This window comes from Pagrus major, chromosome 15 (genome assembly GCF_040436345.1).
Source record: "Pagrus major chromosome 15, Pma_NU_1.0".
Classification (NCBI taxonomy): Eukaryota; Metazoa; Chordata; class Actinopteri; order Spariformes; family Sparidae; genus Pagrus; species Pagrus major.
In genome coordinates, this window is record NC_133229.1 from 2,231,434 (window position 1) to 2,249,508 (window position 18,075).

General features: G+C 41.1%; 1 protein-coding gene across 2 annotated transcripts in view; it reads right to left on the reverse strand.

Annotated features, from left to right (window-relative positions):
- ndst2a (N-deacetylase/N-sulfotransferase (heparan glucosaminyl) 2a) overlaps nucleotides 1-18,075 on the reverse strand; it is a 46,919-nt gene that overhangs the window by 16,585 nt on the left and 12,259 nt on the right. The window contains exons 2-7 of one of the 2 annotated variants that reach the window (XM_073481341.1): nucleotides 17,235-17,296; nucleotides 5,285-5,335; nucleotides 3,347-4,996; nucleotides 2,577-2,664; nucleotides 1,914-2,068; nucleotides 1,336-1,521 (exon numbers count right to left, since the gene is read on the reverse strand). In XM_073481341.1, the coding sequence (XP_073337442.1) occupies nucleotides 1,336-1,521; nucleotides 1,914-2,068; nucleotides 2,577-2,664; nucleotides 3,347-4,420 (1,503 nt within the window). In that variant the 5' untranslated portion in view covers nucleotides 4,421-4,996; nucleotides 5,285-5,335; nucleotides 17,235-17,296. Of the gene's footprint in view, nucleotides 1-1,335; nucleotides 1,522-1,913; nucleotides 2,069-2,576; nucleotides 2,665-3,346; nucleotides 4,997-5,284; nucleotides 5,336-14,732; nucleotides 14,817-17,234; nucleotides 17,297-18,075 lie in introns of those variants that run through there. The other variant, XM_073481342.1, reaches the window with a different exon arrangement.

Below are 18,075 nucleotides of genomic sequence, written 5' to 3' on the forward strand. Positions count from 1 at the left end.
TTAAACTGTTTCTGCTGCTGGAGTCCATTGCAGGTTATGTCATTAATATGTTCCTCATCAAGGATTAATTATTTCACCCACCCACACCCCATCCCCTATTAATCAAAATGATAGTTCTTATGACCTGTCCGGTTGATCAGAGGACTGAGATCCACGCATCACATTACTCACACAGAGACGCAACGCAGCGCTCTTCCTCCAGTTAAATAGAGCATGTTGCTCACATACAGTCAAACCGAGTTGCTGTCATCATCTTTATTGATTATTGATCACTGTCAAAGGCAAACTCCATGTAGAAAGAGAGGACTGTCAGTAGCTGTGCTGGGTTGCTTGTATCCATGGTGCCTCCAGCTGATCAATGAGAAGAGGGCAAAATCTGTGGGCACGGATTGTGAATCCGAGGGCATGGATTTAAAAAAAAGTGCGCACTGACTGTGAATCTGAGAGCACGGTTTACAAATCCATTCCCATGGAATCCACATCCATTTTTTCTTCCCACCATGTGGCCCTAGGGGGGAATCCCTAGCTTTCAAATGTCAAATTGCACTTGAAACAGTACAACTGCGCAGGGTTTGTTTTTTGAAGATATTCCTCTTCCTTGAAAACAAAATACTATAGGACAACATATAGAATATTATTGGAGAGCTAACGGAAAGCAGTGTATTTTTGTAATGCAGTGTTGGATCATGACCAGTGAAGCATTTAACTTTGATCCACACAATATTTGTCAAGATGGGTAACTCGCTAATCAGAATGCTTTTACTGCAATATTCATGACCCTCTAAGACACTTTAGTCCGGAATAGACTGGAGGGTGCTTACTGCATCTTCGTTTTACCTCCACAGTGCAACACAAAGGCATTTGAAAATCATATATGGCATTGCTCACTATCTGTTCCATTTCTGTCCACAGGTCTTTGTCCAACAAAACATTTCGCTTGAAGGACAGCTTTTTCCTTCTGCAAAAGGACTGAACCTTTTGCAGAACCTTGTACTGCTGCACCTGTACACCATGCTCCTGTACATGTGAATGTGCAGGTTTCTCTGTTTACCTAAGTTCTATTTTAATTTATTTTGTGACTCTGATATGTATGTGACAGAAGGCATATTATGTTATTGTGTATTCAGCTTAAGCCACAAACCCTGCTGTGCAACGTTTTCACAGAACTATTTTCTGCTTAACTGTCTCCACACAGCTGCATAGAAAAGAACATCTAAGCTGCTGAGCTGCTAGGTTTCATTATCACTTCCACATTTACCCTTATTTTTCTAAATTTACATTTACTGATGGGAACATTATTGAAATGCAAGTATTGAACAAGGACTGTAGACTGACCTGGATCCCATTGTGGATGAAGCCACGGCGGTAACGAGCTGGCCTCAGATGAGGGTATTCCTCAGTGCTGGTCACCTTGATGCCCCACACAGACTTCCAGGCCTCATAGAGCTGACTGTGAACTGGGTAAACCCCAGAATGGTGCGGGGCCACTGCATAGCCCATATCTGTGGGGATGCCATGCTCCTGGAGAGAGGGAAGTGTGGAGAGAAGACAGGATGTGGGCAAATGTGGAGGTCAGCAGAGAAAGAGCAAACAGGCAAGAAAGCTGATTCCCAACCCCCATGCAGGTGTGTAATGCTCGTATAAATGACCAACATTTCTAAAAACTTTCACTTCCACAGCTGTTAACACAAATGACTGTAAGAGGTCTATTGCACAAGAAAAAAGCAAAAAAGAGAAGAGATCAGAATACTCCGACACTACTCGTAACCACAACACACAAATCCTCTTACTACAAGCTCCTCTATTGATCATATAACCACATAGTCACATACGCCTTCTAATCTCCATGTAGCTTTACACAAGTCATGTAACTACACTTAGTGGTGCTGGTCATGTCTGATAGTGGTGCGAACCTGAGCAAAGATCTTGTTCAGCCTCATTTGCTCAGCCAAGACGCTGACGTTGTGAAAGAGGTGAGGCTGCATGTGACTCCACATGTGAGGAAACCACCAGAAATCCATCCTGTGTTGCAGCAGCATGTCGTCTCCCCGATCCTCCTCATCAGTTCCTGTGCACGCAAGCACGCATGCACACACATACACAGACACACACAGTTTAGGCAAAACTATTGTGGCCTGATCTACATTAAACACTGTCTCTTTGTGAGCGATAAGGTATTGAGTCTGTTAAAGACAATAGTACTGCTGTCAGATTGGTACTCAGTACTGGCAGATACCCTGAGATGACAGAGCTGAATTGGAATTGGTCACAATAACATAATGATCTTGATTTGTTTTTAGTTCTGCTAAGAGTAAAACTGTAATAAAACATTTCAGCAAATGAATGTAAAATATATTATTAAAAAAAATCACTGATTCTTACAATCACGACATTACATATTCCCATGAAAGATTTTGCAAAGGTTAACACATGCTAGTTCATTCATGCCAATAGTGCTGTATTTTTTTTAAACTTTGCTTGTTACAAAAACAAAGGCAAAGATCCAGAGCTGTGCAATGAGAGAATGTGTTTAACCAGAAAGCTGTGCTGATACAATACTGTCAGATATGCCATACCTGTGTGATAAAACTTTCCAGAAAATCCCAAGTTGAAGGTGAAATTAGGGACCAGAGCTCTCAGCTTGTTTTGAGTGTTGAGCAACGCCTGTAAAAGGAGGAAAAATACACCCCACGTTAACACTCACTTGATGACAACATTATCTTATTATTCATTTTCTTTACAACACGAGGCAGTGGTGCTCATGGGAATTGCAGTCTTCATTTCTGGAAAAACTAACATTTTTTTCCAACAGGGGCCGCAAAAATAATCAAACAGAACCTTGTAGTTGCTTTAAGCTTTTTTCAACACTGCCTACAATCCTTTAAAACATAGATGATAGGAGTATTTAACCTGCAACAGCTCTTACGTTTTAAAGTAGTCCTATAGGGAGGACTACATAATGGGCTCATCGGTAAAATGAAAAAACACTTTTCACATCACCTTTTTCCCCCTTTAACACTATGCATAAGGTATATAATCCTTGGTTAGTGACCACCAGTTGTAGACTACTTTTCACAATGCACTGCGGGATACTATATAGGGTATAACATTTTCCACTACACATTTGGACAATGCTAGAAAATGGCAAACTCACTATATAGTCCACTTTATTGTAAGTAGTAAGTGATTTTCGACACAGCCATAGTATTCTCTCTTTCTCTCACTAACAGACACAGTGTGTGGCCTATGAACAATCAAAACTACTGGGCGATATGAGAGGCAAGTAAAATTAATGTCTGATCATTCGTGGTCTCTTGTGTTACTATAGATGACAAGGCTCACTCACCTCCACATCTGAAACCTTCATACGGGTTCCCTCTTTGCCAACAAATATATCATCCACGTCAACCAGGATGTGGCGGTCCAAGGACAAACACAGTCTCTTTCCTGTCAGGTAGGCAATGGCATCCACAAACACTAGTTTGTGAAGCCAATAGTTGAGATTGTTCCCAAATAGAACTCTTTGAATGCCATCGTGGAGCCCCAAGTCCTGGACCACTGTGGCGTGGAGGGCCCGCAGGGGGCTGGGTCCAAAATGTGCCAGTACCTCAGACGACTTGGTGCTGGCCAGAAGCACTGGTTCATAGGTAGAGTGGTTGGACTGGAAAATGGTCCAGTCATCCCCTGGTAAAGAGCCTTGCTCAACCTGGTTGGGCTTGGTGATGTAAAGCAGAGGAGCATTGGGGTTTATGCGGTAATCCCTGAGTCCCAGGTGTGAGTGTAGAAAAAGCGGGAAACCTTTGAGCTGTGCGCTGAGAAGAGAGTTTTCATTAGCTTTGAAGAAGCCAATGACACCTACTCCATACTCAGCACAGTACTTGTCTAGCAAGTCACGGTTCCAAGCATCCAGATTGACATATTTCAACACATTTTCATAGATGATCAGTGTGTAGCGTCCACGGTTATGCTCTGTCAATGTGGGCATGTCACCTTTACCAGGAGCAATCTCTGTCCGGTAGTGGAATCGGCTAGACTCTAATATGGCTACAATCTCCTGGCCCAGCTGGGAGTATATGCTCTCCACAAACACCAAAACTACAGGCTGTGTCCTGGAATTGTCCACCGCCTTCACCTGTCGAAGTCGGCCCTGGCGTGAGGGAAGGAAGAGTGGTGCCCTCTGGACACCCGGCCCTGCTCCGGCAGCTCCGGTACTCGCTCCAGGTGATATCCCCCCTCCTCCACCACAGTCACTGAAGGGTAAAGGGGGGGCCTCCTTGATTTTCGGGCTGTTGGAGACATAGTAAGCCAAGAAGGCCATAGATAGCAAGCAGAAGATGATCAGTGCCAGGATGAGGCGGTGAAGCTCCAGCTGGCGGACACCTCTCATTAGCTTCCACACACCCAAGCCGGCACCTACCATGGTTTTGGAGGGGAGAGGCAGGAATGGGCAGCAACCAGCAGCAGTGAACAGGGATGGAGGGGAGAAAGGTGAAGGAGGAGTGAGAGGAGGAGGGAATGGAGGCGGAAGATCGAGCAGTAGATACTGGCACTGAGCTGTGCTGAGGAATAGCCATTTACACTAGGTCACCATGGCCAGCATCATCCATTACCTGCCCTCCACTTCTTGCTCTGCAGCGCAACAAACAATCTCAATCGACTGAATAAACAGAGGGAAGGACAGATGATTATTTGATGGATGGAATGTGAAATAGAATGCCCAATGTCAAATAAAGACGGAGGAATTGAAGTTGGACGAATCAAAGCTGGCACCAACGAAGATGATCTCTCTGAGGACCAGTTGGGTCCATAGTATCAGGTCCCAAGTTCAGCCTTCCCGCTGCTTGGTCAGTTCTCTCTTTCAAACAGCTGCGCAGGTTTCTCTACACGTGGATGTGTCCATCTGTGGATGCTTGTGTACTGTGTCTGCGCTGGTGGCCTGTGCTTCGGGGCTGGACCCCCTCAGGCCACCAAGCCTGGACATCCCAGAAAAAGACAGCTAGAAGATAAAGACAGGTGAAGGTGAAGAAGGTGAGGAAAAAAAGGAAGTGAAGCAACCCCCTACACCTTCAGGGAAGTAGTACATTTTCAATGAACTTTCAATCATCATAGCTGTTCTGTACAATTCTGGCATGCCTGCAACTCAGTGAGAGGTAATGTTTGAATGTTAAGAATGTATTCTGCTAAAGGAATATTCAATAATCCAAAGAAAAGGTTTCTCCTCCTAGAGAAAGAACTTTTTGACAAATCAGTTATTGGATAGATCTATTGTCATAATAATTCTTACCTGAAAAGTACTGCAGCTCTGTAAACCTTCTATCCCAAATCTGAAAGAGCCCTGAAGGAGAGAGATACAGAAAGAGAAGGTGGAGAGGGAAGAGAAAGAGAGAAAATTTAAAACATATACTTTTACAAGGACAAAAACAAGTCTAAGCTCTGTTTGATTTAATCAACAAATCTAAGTGGGGTCATTCCATACCAACTCACCTAGGCCCTTCCCAGTTCATGACAAGGATTTTCTTGAAAAAATCATTTAAAAAACATCTATTTAATCCATGGAACCTTGCAGAAACCTATTATTGTACTTCAAATAATTTTTATGAAAAATTATTTTTTAATGTTAGCCCCTCAGACCTAAAGTTCATCATTTTTGTGATTATTTGTATGTGTATTCTAAGCTATTCTACTTACTGCTTATTTTTGACTGGACAGGGTTGAAATTTGTCCTGAGCATCCAAGAAAACCCCCAGGGTGATTTGCAACATCTATTCATCTAAATAGTTGTTGCAGAGTGTTTACAGTCAAATTTTTGAAGAATCTTTCATTTTCAAAAATGATCATCACTAGTTTCCACTTTGTTACAACCAAATTAGATTTTGTGTAGTATTAATAAAGTTCTATCACATCTAAGAGGTTGTTTAGTCCATGATATATCGTTTCAGCATCAACACTGCGCACATGATGTGCGATGTCAGCAAAATATCTCAAATCGTCCTGCTAAAGCTTTTTTGCTGCTTGATACAAAAGGAAAACCCATGCAGTTCTCATTTTCCATAACTTGTCTACAAGAGAAGTCTGTCTGATCTTTCTAAAATTATGTTATTAATTTACTCTGATTTATGGGTTTTTGGATACACAATTTGTTGCTAGTGAGTGTCATGCAGGCTCTCCAGGCACAGCGAGTTTGTCTCTGAGCTGCCAGTGCAGTTTGGTCAGTGGAGGAGAATAGGCCACGTTTCCTCCTCATCAGAATGCATTATACAGTCAATCAGCAGTTTGTGGTCTAACATAGACCTAGTCTCAAGTGTCTGTGTCAGGAAGAGGAATAATCTAGCGGATGTGCAGTGCTTGAAGCGGAAAAAAACCCCCAGCAGTTTTGGACAGGCCATTGGGGCTCCCGATGGCCAGTCCGACCATGTTGGCATAGATAGATAGATAGATAGATAGACTTTATTGTCTGTCATGAGTGACAGAAATTCTTCTTTGACAGGCTCGTATAAAAGAACATTAAAAACAAACATAAAAAACAACATTTAAGTGCAATCATGCGAGAAAAAACGGAGGAGGGGGCTGTTAAAAGCAGCAGCAAAGTGTTCATTTTTGATTATTCAGGGTGGTTATTGCAGAGGGGATGAGGGATTTTTTATAGATGGTTTTTCTGGGCCAGTGGAACCTTATAATGTTTGCCTGATGGCAGCAGCTGGAATGTGTGCATCTTTAGACACTGTGCTTACTTACTTAGTGTGTCATACAAACCGAGCACTTCAAGTACTGACAGAGAATAGCAGGCAGGCAAATTTAGGGCCAAAGTTGAAAAATTCCTAACAAAAAAGTATTTGGAGTAAAACTATAGGATTTTGCAAGGTCCCATGAACTAGGACTGAATGATTTCAGACAACGCGATCATATGATCGCCAAAGCTGCGGTTTTTGCAGCGCTCCTGACTGACCCAGGATCTGTTGTGTCAACTATTTTACACATACATGCCGTCTCCCTACCATCCTGCCAAGCTCACCAATCAGAAGCGGCATGCTACTCGTGGACAGGTCACGCTAACCAATCAGTATTAACCTGCTCCTTAACGTGTTCTGAAATGGCTTCAGCTGGACCAGAAGCGGAGTTAGGGGATTTAATCCCCAAGTAAAACAGCACATCGGTCATTTGGGAGTATTTCGAGTTTGAGGCTGCAGACGTGCACCAGAAACAGGTACTGTGCAAAACCTGTCGCGCTAAAGTTGCAACATCCAGCGGAAACACAACCAATTTATACCGGCACTTGAAAAATCACCACAGGCATTTGCATGACGAATGCATGACGAAAAAGTCTGGTGAAAAGTCCGGTGAAAATGATACTCAGGCCCACTGTAGCAAACAGACTACAATTACAGCATCTTTTGCCAGTGTATAATATCCATTAAGTTAATAAATGCATTTGGAAGCAATTTTTAACTTTAGTTTTCATCCTTGCATTAGAGTAATAGCATTTAATGTTTTAATGTTACTGTACATTGTGAATATTGCACTGAAGCTTGATTTGAAGGAAATCGTGAATCAAATCGAAATCGCAGTATCTGCCAGAAAAATCGCAATTAGATCTTTTCCTAAAATCGTTCAGCCCTACCATGAACTAAATTTTTTTTTGTTTCTCGAGAAAATCCATGACTTGAACAGCAAGAAGTTCTGAATTCTGGCTGAGTTGGCATGGAATGACCCAATAACTTCATACAGTCTGAGCAAAATACAGACTTTAAACATGAAATAAAGACAAAGAAGGCTTTTTCCCTTAAATACTTTCAAGTAGAGGAGAGAAAAAAGTCACATTTATTTTCTGCATAGACACTGAAGCAAAGAGAGAGAGGTGGAGCACTTCAAGGCTTAGATGGACATGATGTCCCAAGTGCATTACAGTGGGAAACATCCAACCTCCAAGCTTAAAACGCTTAACAGAAGCCTAAGATTACATTTTGTAGAAATCTGACAAAACATTCAGCAGTATAAATCATTTCACTTTTAGGTTAGTGCCTGGCAGACTTCTTTTTCATAGCTAGACTCAAGAGAAGGATAAGAACCCATTGCCCTACAAAACAAACATGCAATGAAAACATGCAAATAATTGAAACTGATGGCCAGAACATAAACCTTATGGAATGGTTAAATATTCCAGGAGACTCCATGTTTCCATGTTAAAAGAAGAATTTATAGTGGGGGCAAATACTAGACATACAGAGACAGTCCGTCTACAGTACTGACCAAAATTTAACTAATGGTCAAGTAAGAACATCAATATAGATGCTTAAAATGACTCAGAAGTCTAAAGACCAATGTACTTATGAATGCACTTGGGATCGTTAACCATAGTTTGTGATAAAGTAGCCACACATTCATAGTGTAAATGCAATTTATTAGTTAAAGCTTCAAACACAGTTGCCTTCCCAATGACCCTGACAAAGTACCCCATATAATTATATATGTGTGGTCCTTAGAACAACCACTGTCAGACTGGTATGAATGAGAGACAAAGACTGTGTTGCCTTTGTATGAGTATAGTAACCATGCGTGTAGATGTGTGCACATGCATGCCTTGATTCTTTTGGCTCACAGTGCTAATTAAAGGAGCTTCCCACAGCAATTGGAGGCCATGAATACTGTGAGGCATCACACACACAGAGCAGACAATACCACAGTCAGCAGAGGGCCCACACTGTTTGGACTTCAATTCAGGTTCTGTCGTGGTCTTAAAGCTCATTATTTGTCTGCCTGATTGTATGTGAACAGACACCAGATTGAATAGCTAATGTTTGCAAAAGGCTGAGGTGATGGATAAAACTTAATTGGATGGAAGTGAGACACACAAATGCCAGCTGGACATTGAAGAAGTCTATCAATGTTTCAGATGAAGAGGAGGTTAGACAAACTATTTTAAAACATATCTCTCTAACACATTTAATTGTTAGTAAGAGTGGTGCTTATGTTAAGGGTCAGATAAAACAAAACACATGAATTGTGTGTGTGAAATTAACTTAAACGACATGGAAAGGGAAGTCCATTATCTAATCAGTTAGGTATTGCATTTGAGTTGGGAATGTTTTAAAAAACTCACTTCAGAGGCTTCAAGATTAATTCAACATCTGAGATTTAAATGCCTGCTACCAGGAGTAATGCTTGGAAGAGTAACAATAGTATGTTGTTAGAAACAAGCTTTGAGCATACACAACAAGGAGAAATGCCTGTTGTGAAAGGTAGAATGTGATTTTGTGAAACTTAAGTTGATAGCCTGGGGGATGCATGCTCCCTCTAGCAGCAATTCAAAGTCATGTGATAAAATGTAACCCAATGTAGGTCTCTACGTCATCAAGCTAACGATCAACTTATTCTAAGTGTTTCAATCGTGAGCCACGTTAAAATCATATATACCCCCATTCCTACTTAGAACCAACCAACTATTTTGTAACCGTTCACCTACAATGGGAGGAATGTGGTGTTCTTTGGTGTGTGAGAAATAGAAAAAGGGAGGCAGAGTCCATGTTCAAACTTGTCTAAATGTTCAAACTACTTTCGCTGCCATTCAGCAATAAATACCACCATTTGGCACAATTCATTTACACTTTTTTTTTTTTCGTTTACTCTATTTATTTGGCCATGGACTCCTTCAACCCCAGCAGTGGGATCAGCACCTCGGAGAGCACAGTGGTGCACAGTTTTGCCCTTTGTCTTATCCTCAGTCCTAACAATTGTGCCAATATAATGCATAAAGTTGTTCTGCAAGTTGGGCTGGGTACGGATCAGCGATTAGCGCCTATTTTTACAGGTTGGGCGGTATGGGTTGGCTCTTATAATGGGCTGGGTGGGTGCGGGTCATAACAACCTTGACCCACACATTTCGAATGTGCAGGCATAAACTGTGATGGTATAGCATTAATACGTCTGTGAACATATGAACACAAGTGAATAAAGTGATCACTTGTTACAATTCATTGTGCTGCTTTTGAATTTGAAGAAACTCCCGCAATGCGTTCTTGAGATACTGCTTTCACAATACACAATGTCACAGTGACCTTGACCTTTGACCTCCAAAATTGAATAAGTTCATCCTTGAGTCCAGGTGTGGGTTTGTGCCAAATTTGATGAAAATCTCTTGAGATATCTGTTCATGAGGCATGAGGTTGCTGTAACCTTTGATCCCCAAAATTGAATCAGTTCATCCTTGAGTCAGATTGGACATTTGTGCAAAGTTTGAGGAAAACCCTTCAAAGTGTTCTTGAGATATCCTTTTCACAAGAATGGCACAGACTAACATGAGGCTACAGTGACCTTGACCTTTGACCTCCAAAATCTAATCAGTTCATCCTTGAGCCAGAGTGGACATTTGTGCAAAGTTTGAAGAAACCCCCTCAAACAGTTTTTGAGATTTCACGTTCACAAGAATGGCCTCTGGCCCTGGCTCTCGCCGGCATGGAGGCATAAAAATGAAAGTTGGAGAAATCCCTGGAACTTAAGATTGCCGTGATATATACAGTATGTTCTTTACAAGTGTATGTAAACGTTTGACCACAACTGTAGCTACCATGCACAGTTCACCTGGTGTCCACTCTGCCATTTTGTTTTCTTAATTCTGCCGATGAGAAATCCTGTTGTTTTTTTTGTTGTTTTCTTTTCTGGTTTGAGTTCAACTGTCTATTAAAGTGTGTCATCAACTTTTGTTGGCTGAGAACCCAACACATGGTCTGAATTGCCGGTGCATTAGTCACAAACAATGGATAACTATGTCTCTAGGCAAGACGCTTTAAAATAAGCCCAAACCATCAATATGTAGCAAACTGCATTTGAGTCACAAGTAGGCCATGTGGAATTTGCTTCACACAGATAGCAATTAATGCAGAGCTATTACTATAGACTGTTCTTATTTTGTCCACATACAGCATCTAAGCACTACCAAGAACATCTAGTAGTAAACTGGAATAAACACTGAGCCTACACACACAAAGTATATGGGCATAATAAAATGTCAGACAGACACAGACAGATTCGTTGAAGATGAGGAAGATGAGGGGGAGGAACAGATAATAAATGAAGTGCGGGAGGAGCAGTGTGGGGAGACTGTGGTCATAATGAGCATCTGCTGTTTAATGGATTACTGAGTAGAGCTGAATACTCCTCTGGGATCCACAAAGACCAGCCAGCAGCAGTAACACTGGGGAACAGGCACCAAACTAGCTGTATGGAAGATATGAATATCCAGTGTTTTATAGCAACCTGCCCATTAGCTTAAGTGAGTATCAATTTCATATTTCATAGTTTTGCTGAGCAAAATGGACAGATCCTGTAGGAAGCATTAAGTGTTCATTGACTTATCATGGTTTTCTTCCCATCAGTTTTGATATCTCTTTATTTAGCGGTAAAAGCGGTCAAATTGTCAGAGGAAAAACACAATCACAAAGCTTAGGTGTTCTTTCCCTGGTCAGCTTTAGCTTAGCTTATGGTGAAAGTTTCATTACAACTTAAGGAGACACACAGCTCACACCACTGGAAAATAGAAAGGAACAAGACCAATACAAAAACATCTTTGGTGCGGTTCAGGGAAACTGGGTTTAGTACTCTCAGGGGTAGATTCACGAGGTAGATGTGTGAACTGTCTGACTTGATCCAAGAGCTCGGGGACAGATCTCAGGTGTGACACTGAGTCTTATCATGCATTCTTTTGTATGGACTGAGGACAATAATACACTGCCTGGCCAAAAAAAAAGTCACGCCTGGATTTAACTAAGCAAATAAGCAACACGTTATGTAGCCCTAACTAATGCAGTGAGTAGCTTCTCATTTCTTGAACAGCCATGTCGGAAGACACATCCTGTGGTCTTGGAAAAGATGTTACTCTGTTTCAGAAGGGTCAAATTATTGGCCTGCATCAAGCAAAGAAAACAACTAAGGAGATTGCAGAAACTACTTAAATTGGATGAAGAATATTGTCCTCACAAGATTTAAGGTCACAGTGACCATGACTTTTGACATCCAAAATGTAATCAATTTTTCCTTGAGTCGAAGTTGGCATTTATTCCAAATTTGAAGAAATTCCCTTAAGGCGTTCCAGAGTGATGGCTGCATCAGGGTAAGAAGAGAGGCGGATGAAGTGATGAACCCATCATGCCTAGTGCCTACCGTACAAGTAGGGATGTAACGGTTACCGGTGTCACGGTAAACCACGATAAAATTCCCGACGGTGAAGGTTACCGTTTAAGTTTTAATTACCATGGTAACCGCCGCGGTCGATAACCACGGTGTGGAAAACTCGCGAGATACTTTATCCAAGTCTCCCTACGCATGCGCAGCGTGCAACGTGCGCTTGTTATGTAGTGAAGAAGACATGGCGGAGGGTGGACGTGATAGTAGCGGCCCTCAAGGCATTTTTCCGCCTTCAAAGAGAACCAAATCTGAAGTCTGGGCGTATTTTGGTTGTTATAAGAAAGCTCAGGGACAGCTGGTCGAGGATGGCAGCCGTATCTGCAGGAGCTGCAAGAAGAAAGTTGTTGCGAGGGGCGGCAACACGTCCAATTTACTTACTTATTTGCGCAACCATCGCCCTCAACTGTTCAGCGAATGCAAGGTAAATTAACCTTAAGCTCAGGTGAATGATGTGTGTATGTCGAGTTTTCTCTGTCTAATTTGCTGTTGTCACTAATGCAAACTGACCAGATAGTGGTATAACTGAACGAAGTTGATCCGTGATTTGGCACGTTATCTGAACCGCTTATTAATTGTAGATTTTACTTTTTAAAGTCGACCTAATAATTCCCCAAATATTGATGCAGAGCTGCAGTGAGGAGGATTTGAGACAAACACGTACTGGGTGGACTGAGTTAGTGAATGCAAACTGACTGAGATGACTGACTTTCATCTCAGCTCCGTTCACCGGAGCAGCGTCTACCTGTGGCTCAGCAGCCATTAGACCAATCAGATTGACCGAGTCCATTGACAACAGACGAGCAAGCAGACAGAGACAGACAGCCAATATATATATAAGTAATATCAGAAATATATAATACTTGTGGATTATTTGTAGAATAGACTATATATAAAGAATAATCTAAAATGGTGAATATAACAAGTGTCTAGATAGAGATAAGAGCCAAAATAGAGTATTCATAATTAATTTAACAATAATCCTTTTTGTTTTGATCTAAAAGATTATCCAACCTGTTTCTCACAAAAGTGATATGATCTAGATTGTGAGTTTTGTGATCTGTTGGTTGCACCCTTAGTATTAAGTAACAATGACAGTAATAATTAATAATGACATTTTCTATTCATTTTTTTCACAGAGAGGGTCTGCTGGCCAATCAGGTGCTACTGCCAGTACATCTCATTCTACCTCTGTAACGCAGACATTACAGGACGCGTTTCAAAAACAGGCTGCTTATACCCTAACCCTTTTAATATATAATAAATCTATTTAAATATAAATCTTGGTGAAATTATTTCAATTTATCAGTGTATCAGTGTTTTTTCAACATTTTGAAGACATTTTAAAAATACCGCGGTATACCGATAACCGTGATAATTTTGGTCACTATTACCGTGGTGTGAAATTTTCATACCGTTACATCCCTACGTACAAGCCTGTGGGAGAGCAGTGTTATAATCTGGGGTTGCTTCATTTGGTCAGGTCTAGGTTCAGCAATGTTAAATGCCTTAGCTGACTAGCTGAATATACTGAATGACCAGGTTTTTCCATCAATGGATTTTTTCTTCTCTGATGGCATGGGCATACTCCAAGATGACAATCCACAATTCATCGGGCTCAAATTGTGAAAGAGTGGTTCAGGGAGCATGAGACATCATATTCACACATGGATAGGCCACGACAGAGTCAAGACCCGAACCCAATTAAGAATCTTTGGGATGTGGTGGAGAAGACTTTACGCAGCGGCCCGGCTCTCCCATCATCAATACAAGATCTTGGCGAAAAATTAATGCAAGTCTGGATGGACATAAATGTTGTGACATTGCATAAACCTATCAAAATGATGCCACAGTGAATGCATACCGTTATCAAAGCTGAAGGCGGTCCAACGAAATATTGAAGTGTGTGACTTTGTTTTTGGCTGAGCAGTGTAGCTTATAGTTTCTATCAAAATATATACAAACAAGCTTTTCAATATTTTTAACTTTGTTGTCCTTGCTAAGCGACAACAAGAGCAGGCAGTTGTACGTTTTCAGTGCAAACATGGCACCCAAGTCTTATCCTTCCATGGTGGGACCTCCATGGATGGTGCTTGTTCTAGATGCTCAGTGGGATTGGGATCTGGGGATTTTGGAGGCCAGGTTGCCTTAAGCACTTTGTAATATTCCTTTATGGCCGTGATACGGTCGTTGGAGCTGATTGCGACCGTTCTAGATGATGCTTGTGTTTTCACCAACTGCGGCACAGCACATTTGAGAGTCTATGTTTGACGGAAGCGGACTGCAGCCGCAGCAGATTGTTCCAGACAGGAAGTCAGACAGCTGGACTGCATAGTGCATCCTGTCAATTTTCAAAATAAAAACACTCTGCTCCAACTCAGGATCTACAGCACAACAAAGTCGGGAATATTAACAATTAACAATCAAAACAGACAAATATGAAAACTATTTCACTACGAAGCCTACACAACCACTGTAGATACACAAAGATCAAGGAGAAATGAATAAATAAAGACAATCTGAGCAAGTACACAACATCAAGCAGTCATGACACTCGCTTTTGAAATGCTCTCAGTGGGATATGAAGTTGCATGGAAGATGGAACATAAGGCTGGTTTCAGACCAAATCCGGCAGTGCGGCAAAAACACAGGTTTTCCCATGCATTTTAATGAGGGCAGTCCATTCTGGCTGCGGCGGTGCTGGCTGCAGGGGGCTCTGCAAAAAAATGGTGACGGCTGCGGTGAAAAAGTTGAGACAGACTCAACTTGGTAAAACGCAGCCCGATGTCACATTGCAGTGGCCAATCACATAAGCTGGCGATCAGACTAGCAGCATGAATGACTGAAATTACAGTGGATTGTAACGTAAACATAAACAGAGCAGAACAGGTCAGTAGCTGGGCATGTTATTTAACATACAGATGCAACACAACAGACATTTCTTTGTGTAGCGCTATGTTTCACTTGTGATCCCTCGGCTTGGTCCTGTGCCCCAGTTTAAAACATGTAAGTAATGATCTGCCTTGCATTCTGGTTGTGTACCGTTATTTTTTATTTGTCGATAAGTCACACGCACGGACCATGGAGTGACACTCCCACATTGCCGCACAAAACAGTGGCGTTTCTCCGCACCACCGGATTTGGTCTGAATGTACCCTAACAGTGTAAACACACCAAGCAAAAGAGACGTGATGACTAAAAATTCCACTAGTCTGATTTCGGCAGTAACTTTACTGGTTAAAATGATCAAACGTAAACAAGCTTCTCACTAAGGTCTTATATGAGCTCATGATTCTGACATATACATCATGAACAGGAACATCCTGAATAATCAAGTTTCATTCTTGTCCTGAAGAACACTCTCATGAATCGATTTGATTCAGAATCGATTTTTGATTCAAAACAATTCTTTATTCGAAATTGATTATCAATTGAATGAATAGGGGGGCACGGTTTCCAGTCTTTTGCACCAGTATACTGTGTGCCAAACCATTCACTGGTGTCCTTAATCAGCTGAAATACTATATGAAACACAATCATAAATTGAGATAAACGATATGCATCCTTTTCATTTTAAATTTTGTTGTAGCATACTTTTACACTTACTTGAGAAGATTGTTTAAGAAAAATCTTTACTTTTACTCTGATACATTTGGAAACAATAGTGCTACTTTTATGCACATTTATGCACACATAAGAGGCAGGTGGTCAGCTGGTCCCAGGTCTGCTGGTTGCTCCGTTATCGATCCTCGAGCCACGCCTCCGCATGACTTTATTTAAAGCAGCAGGAGTATGGCTTTCAAGTCGCACTAACCGCTAATATTTATGGATGAATTAACTGCGCATAGTGCAGCGAGCTGCAGTCGTATGAAGTCAGTAGAACATCAGAGTACCCATTGCTGACAGAGGGCTGTAAGTGTGCCTGTTGTGGTAAAAAGTTTCGTAATATATACAATGCTCGATATGGTTCAGGACTTTGGAGGGCCATACAAAAACCTCAATTCTAGCCTGATTGATCCATTCCTTTACCACTTTTGATGAGTGTTTGGGATCATTGTCTTGTTGGAACACACAACTGCACCCAAGACCCAATCTTCTGACTGATGATTTTAGGTTTTCCTGAAGAATTTGGAGATAATCCTCACCTTCTAAAGGCCTCACCTTCACACCTCCAAACTCACCTCCTATTGCTGGTCATTGTGGTCCAGTTCAGCTCAATTTTTGTTTCATGTGACCAGAGTTTTCCTCCAGAAGGCATTTTCTTTGTCCGTGTGATCAGCAGCAAAGCAGATGATGCAAAGCACACTGTGGACACTGACACCTGTCTTCCAGCAGCTTCTAATTCATTGCAGACTTGCTTTTTGGTGGTTTTTGGTTGACTCTTGACCATCCTGACCAGTTTTCTCTCAGCAGCAGGTGATAGTTTGTGTTTTCTTCCTGATCGTGGAAGTGACACAACTGTGCCATGCAATTTATAATTACAGTTGTTAGTGCAGTTGATCTTGGGACCTGTAACTGCTTTGAAATGGCTCCAAGTGACTTTCCTGACTTGTTCAAATCAATTATTTTTCTCTTCTCTTGCTTTTTCAGATCAATGCTGAGCTCCTTAGACTTTTCCACTGTAGTGCTAAAGTTAAGAGGTCATGCTTCAAAGAAAATTTTATTTACACATCCTTCTATCATCACCAAAATTGATCGTTTAAGTTGCTGTATTTATATTTTTGAGCCATCAGATTTGGTCACAAATTTCAGAAGACCCATAATAAATTCATTATGGAACCAAACTTCATGAATTTACAAAGTAGTATTTTTGTTTACTAGAATATTTTATGACGTCCTCATTTTAAGTGTGAAAAGTAAGAATGACAACACGGAATCCTCTTACCCCAACTGAAAGCAACAAATCAGACAACCAAGTTGCCTATTATTTAAGACACTTCATCCATATAAACAGTTGACAATAATATAAATGGTAATGAAGTTTCTAATCCACACAAATATAACCCAGAGGTGTCAGATCAAGTTACCACAGCTAATGAAATTCATGAAAGTGTACTGACTTGCTTGGACTGGCTTTCCCTCCACTGTCACGAGATCTTCAACTCAACATTGCTGTGAATATCTGAAAAAGTAAGAAGACAAAGGGGTTAGGGTTTATGTTACAATGGAGTCCAAGGGCTTTTAAAAACTATTAATTGGTCCAACAGAATGTTAAGTCATTTTAATGTTTTTTGTAGCCTATACATCCTTGCCAATAAGGAGATATGATCTGGTATTAATTATTACAAATAAGTTTAAAATATCAAGAAAGTGTTCTTTATTTTAATTAAGGTGCAGACTCTCCAAACACTAATGTTGTAGAAAGATAAACTTGTTAATAGGGATCTGCAATACGACCGTTTCGCAAGCTGGTAACAAAGAGCTGCATTTAATACTACACATTTGATACAGCACATAAAAAACAAAGGAATACAACAAGTTCACTCAAGCAATACAGGCAAAGGCACCGAAGCAACAAACACTCGTGGATACTTTCAAAAGGAAAGAGAAATATCCTTGAGACAGCGACATGGCCACAAATATTACAGAGAAGGTCACTGAATTCATCGCTCTGGATAACCAGCCCATCTCTGTGGTGGGGGATCAGGGTTTAGTTACAGACTTTGTTTACTTGGTTGTTTTTGTTAAAAAACAAAAAACAGATAAATCAATGTTGCAATAGGATATGCAGAATAAGAAAGAGCCATATGAACGTATTTACTTTGTTTCAACAAAATAAAAAAACCTATTAAGGAACAGCTTGGATGCAGGTAATTTTTTCTTAATGCAGCTGTATTATCTAGGAAAATAGCAGTTAGGGCTAAGTATCGGATTGGGACTCGGTATCGGCAGATACTAAAT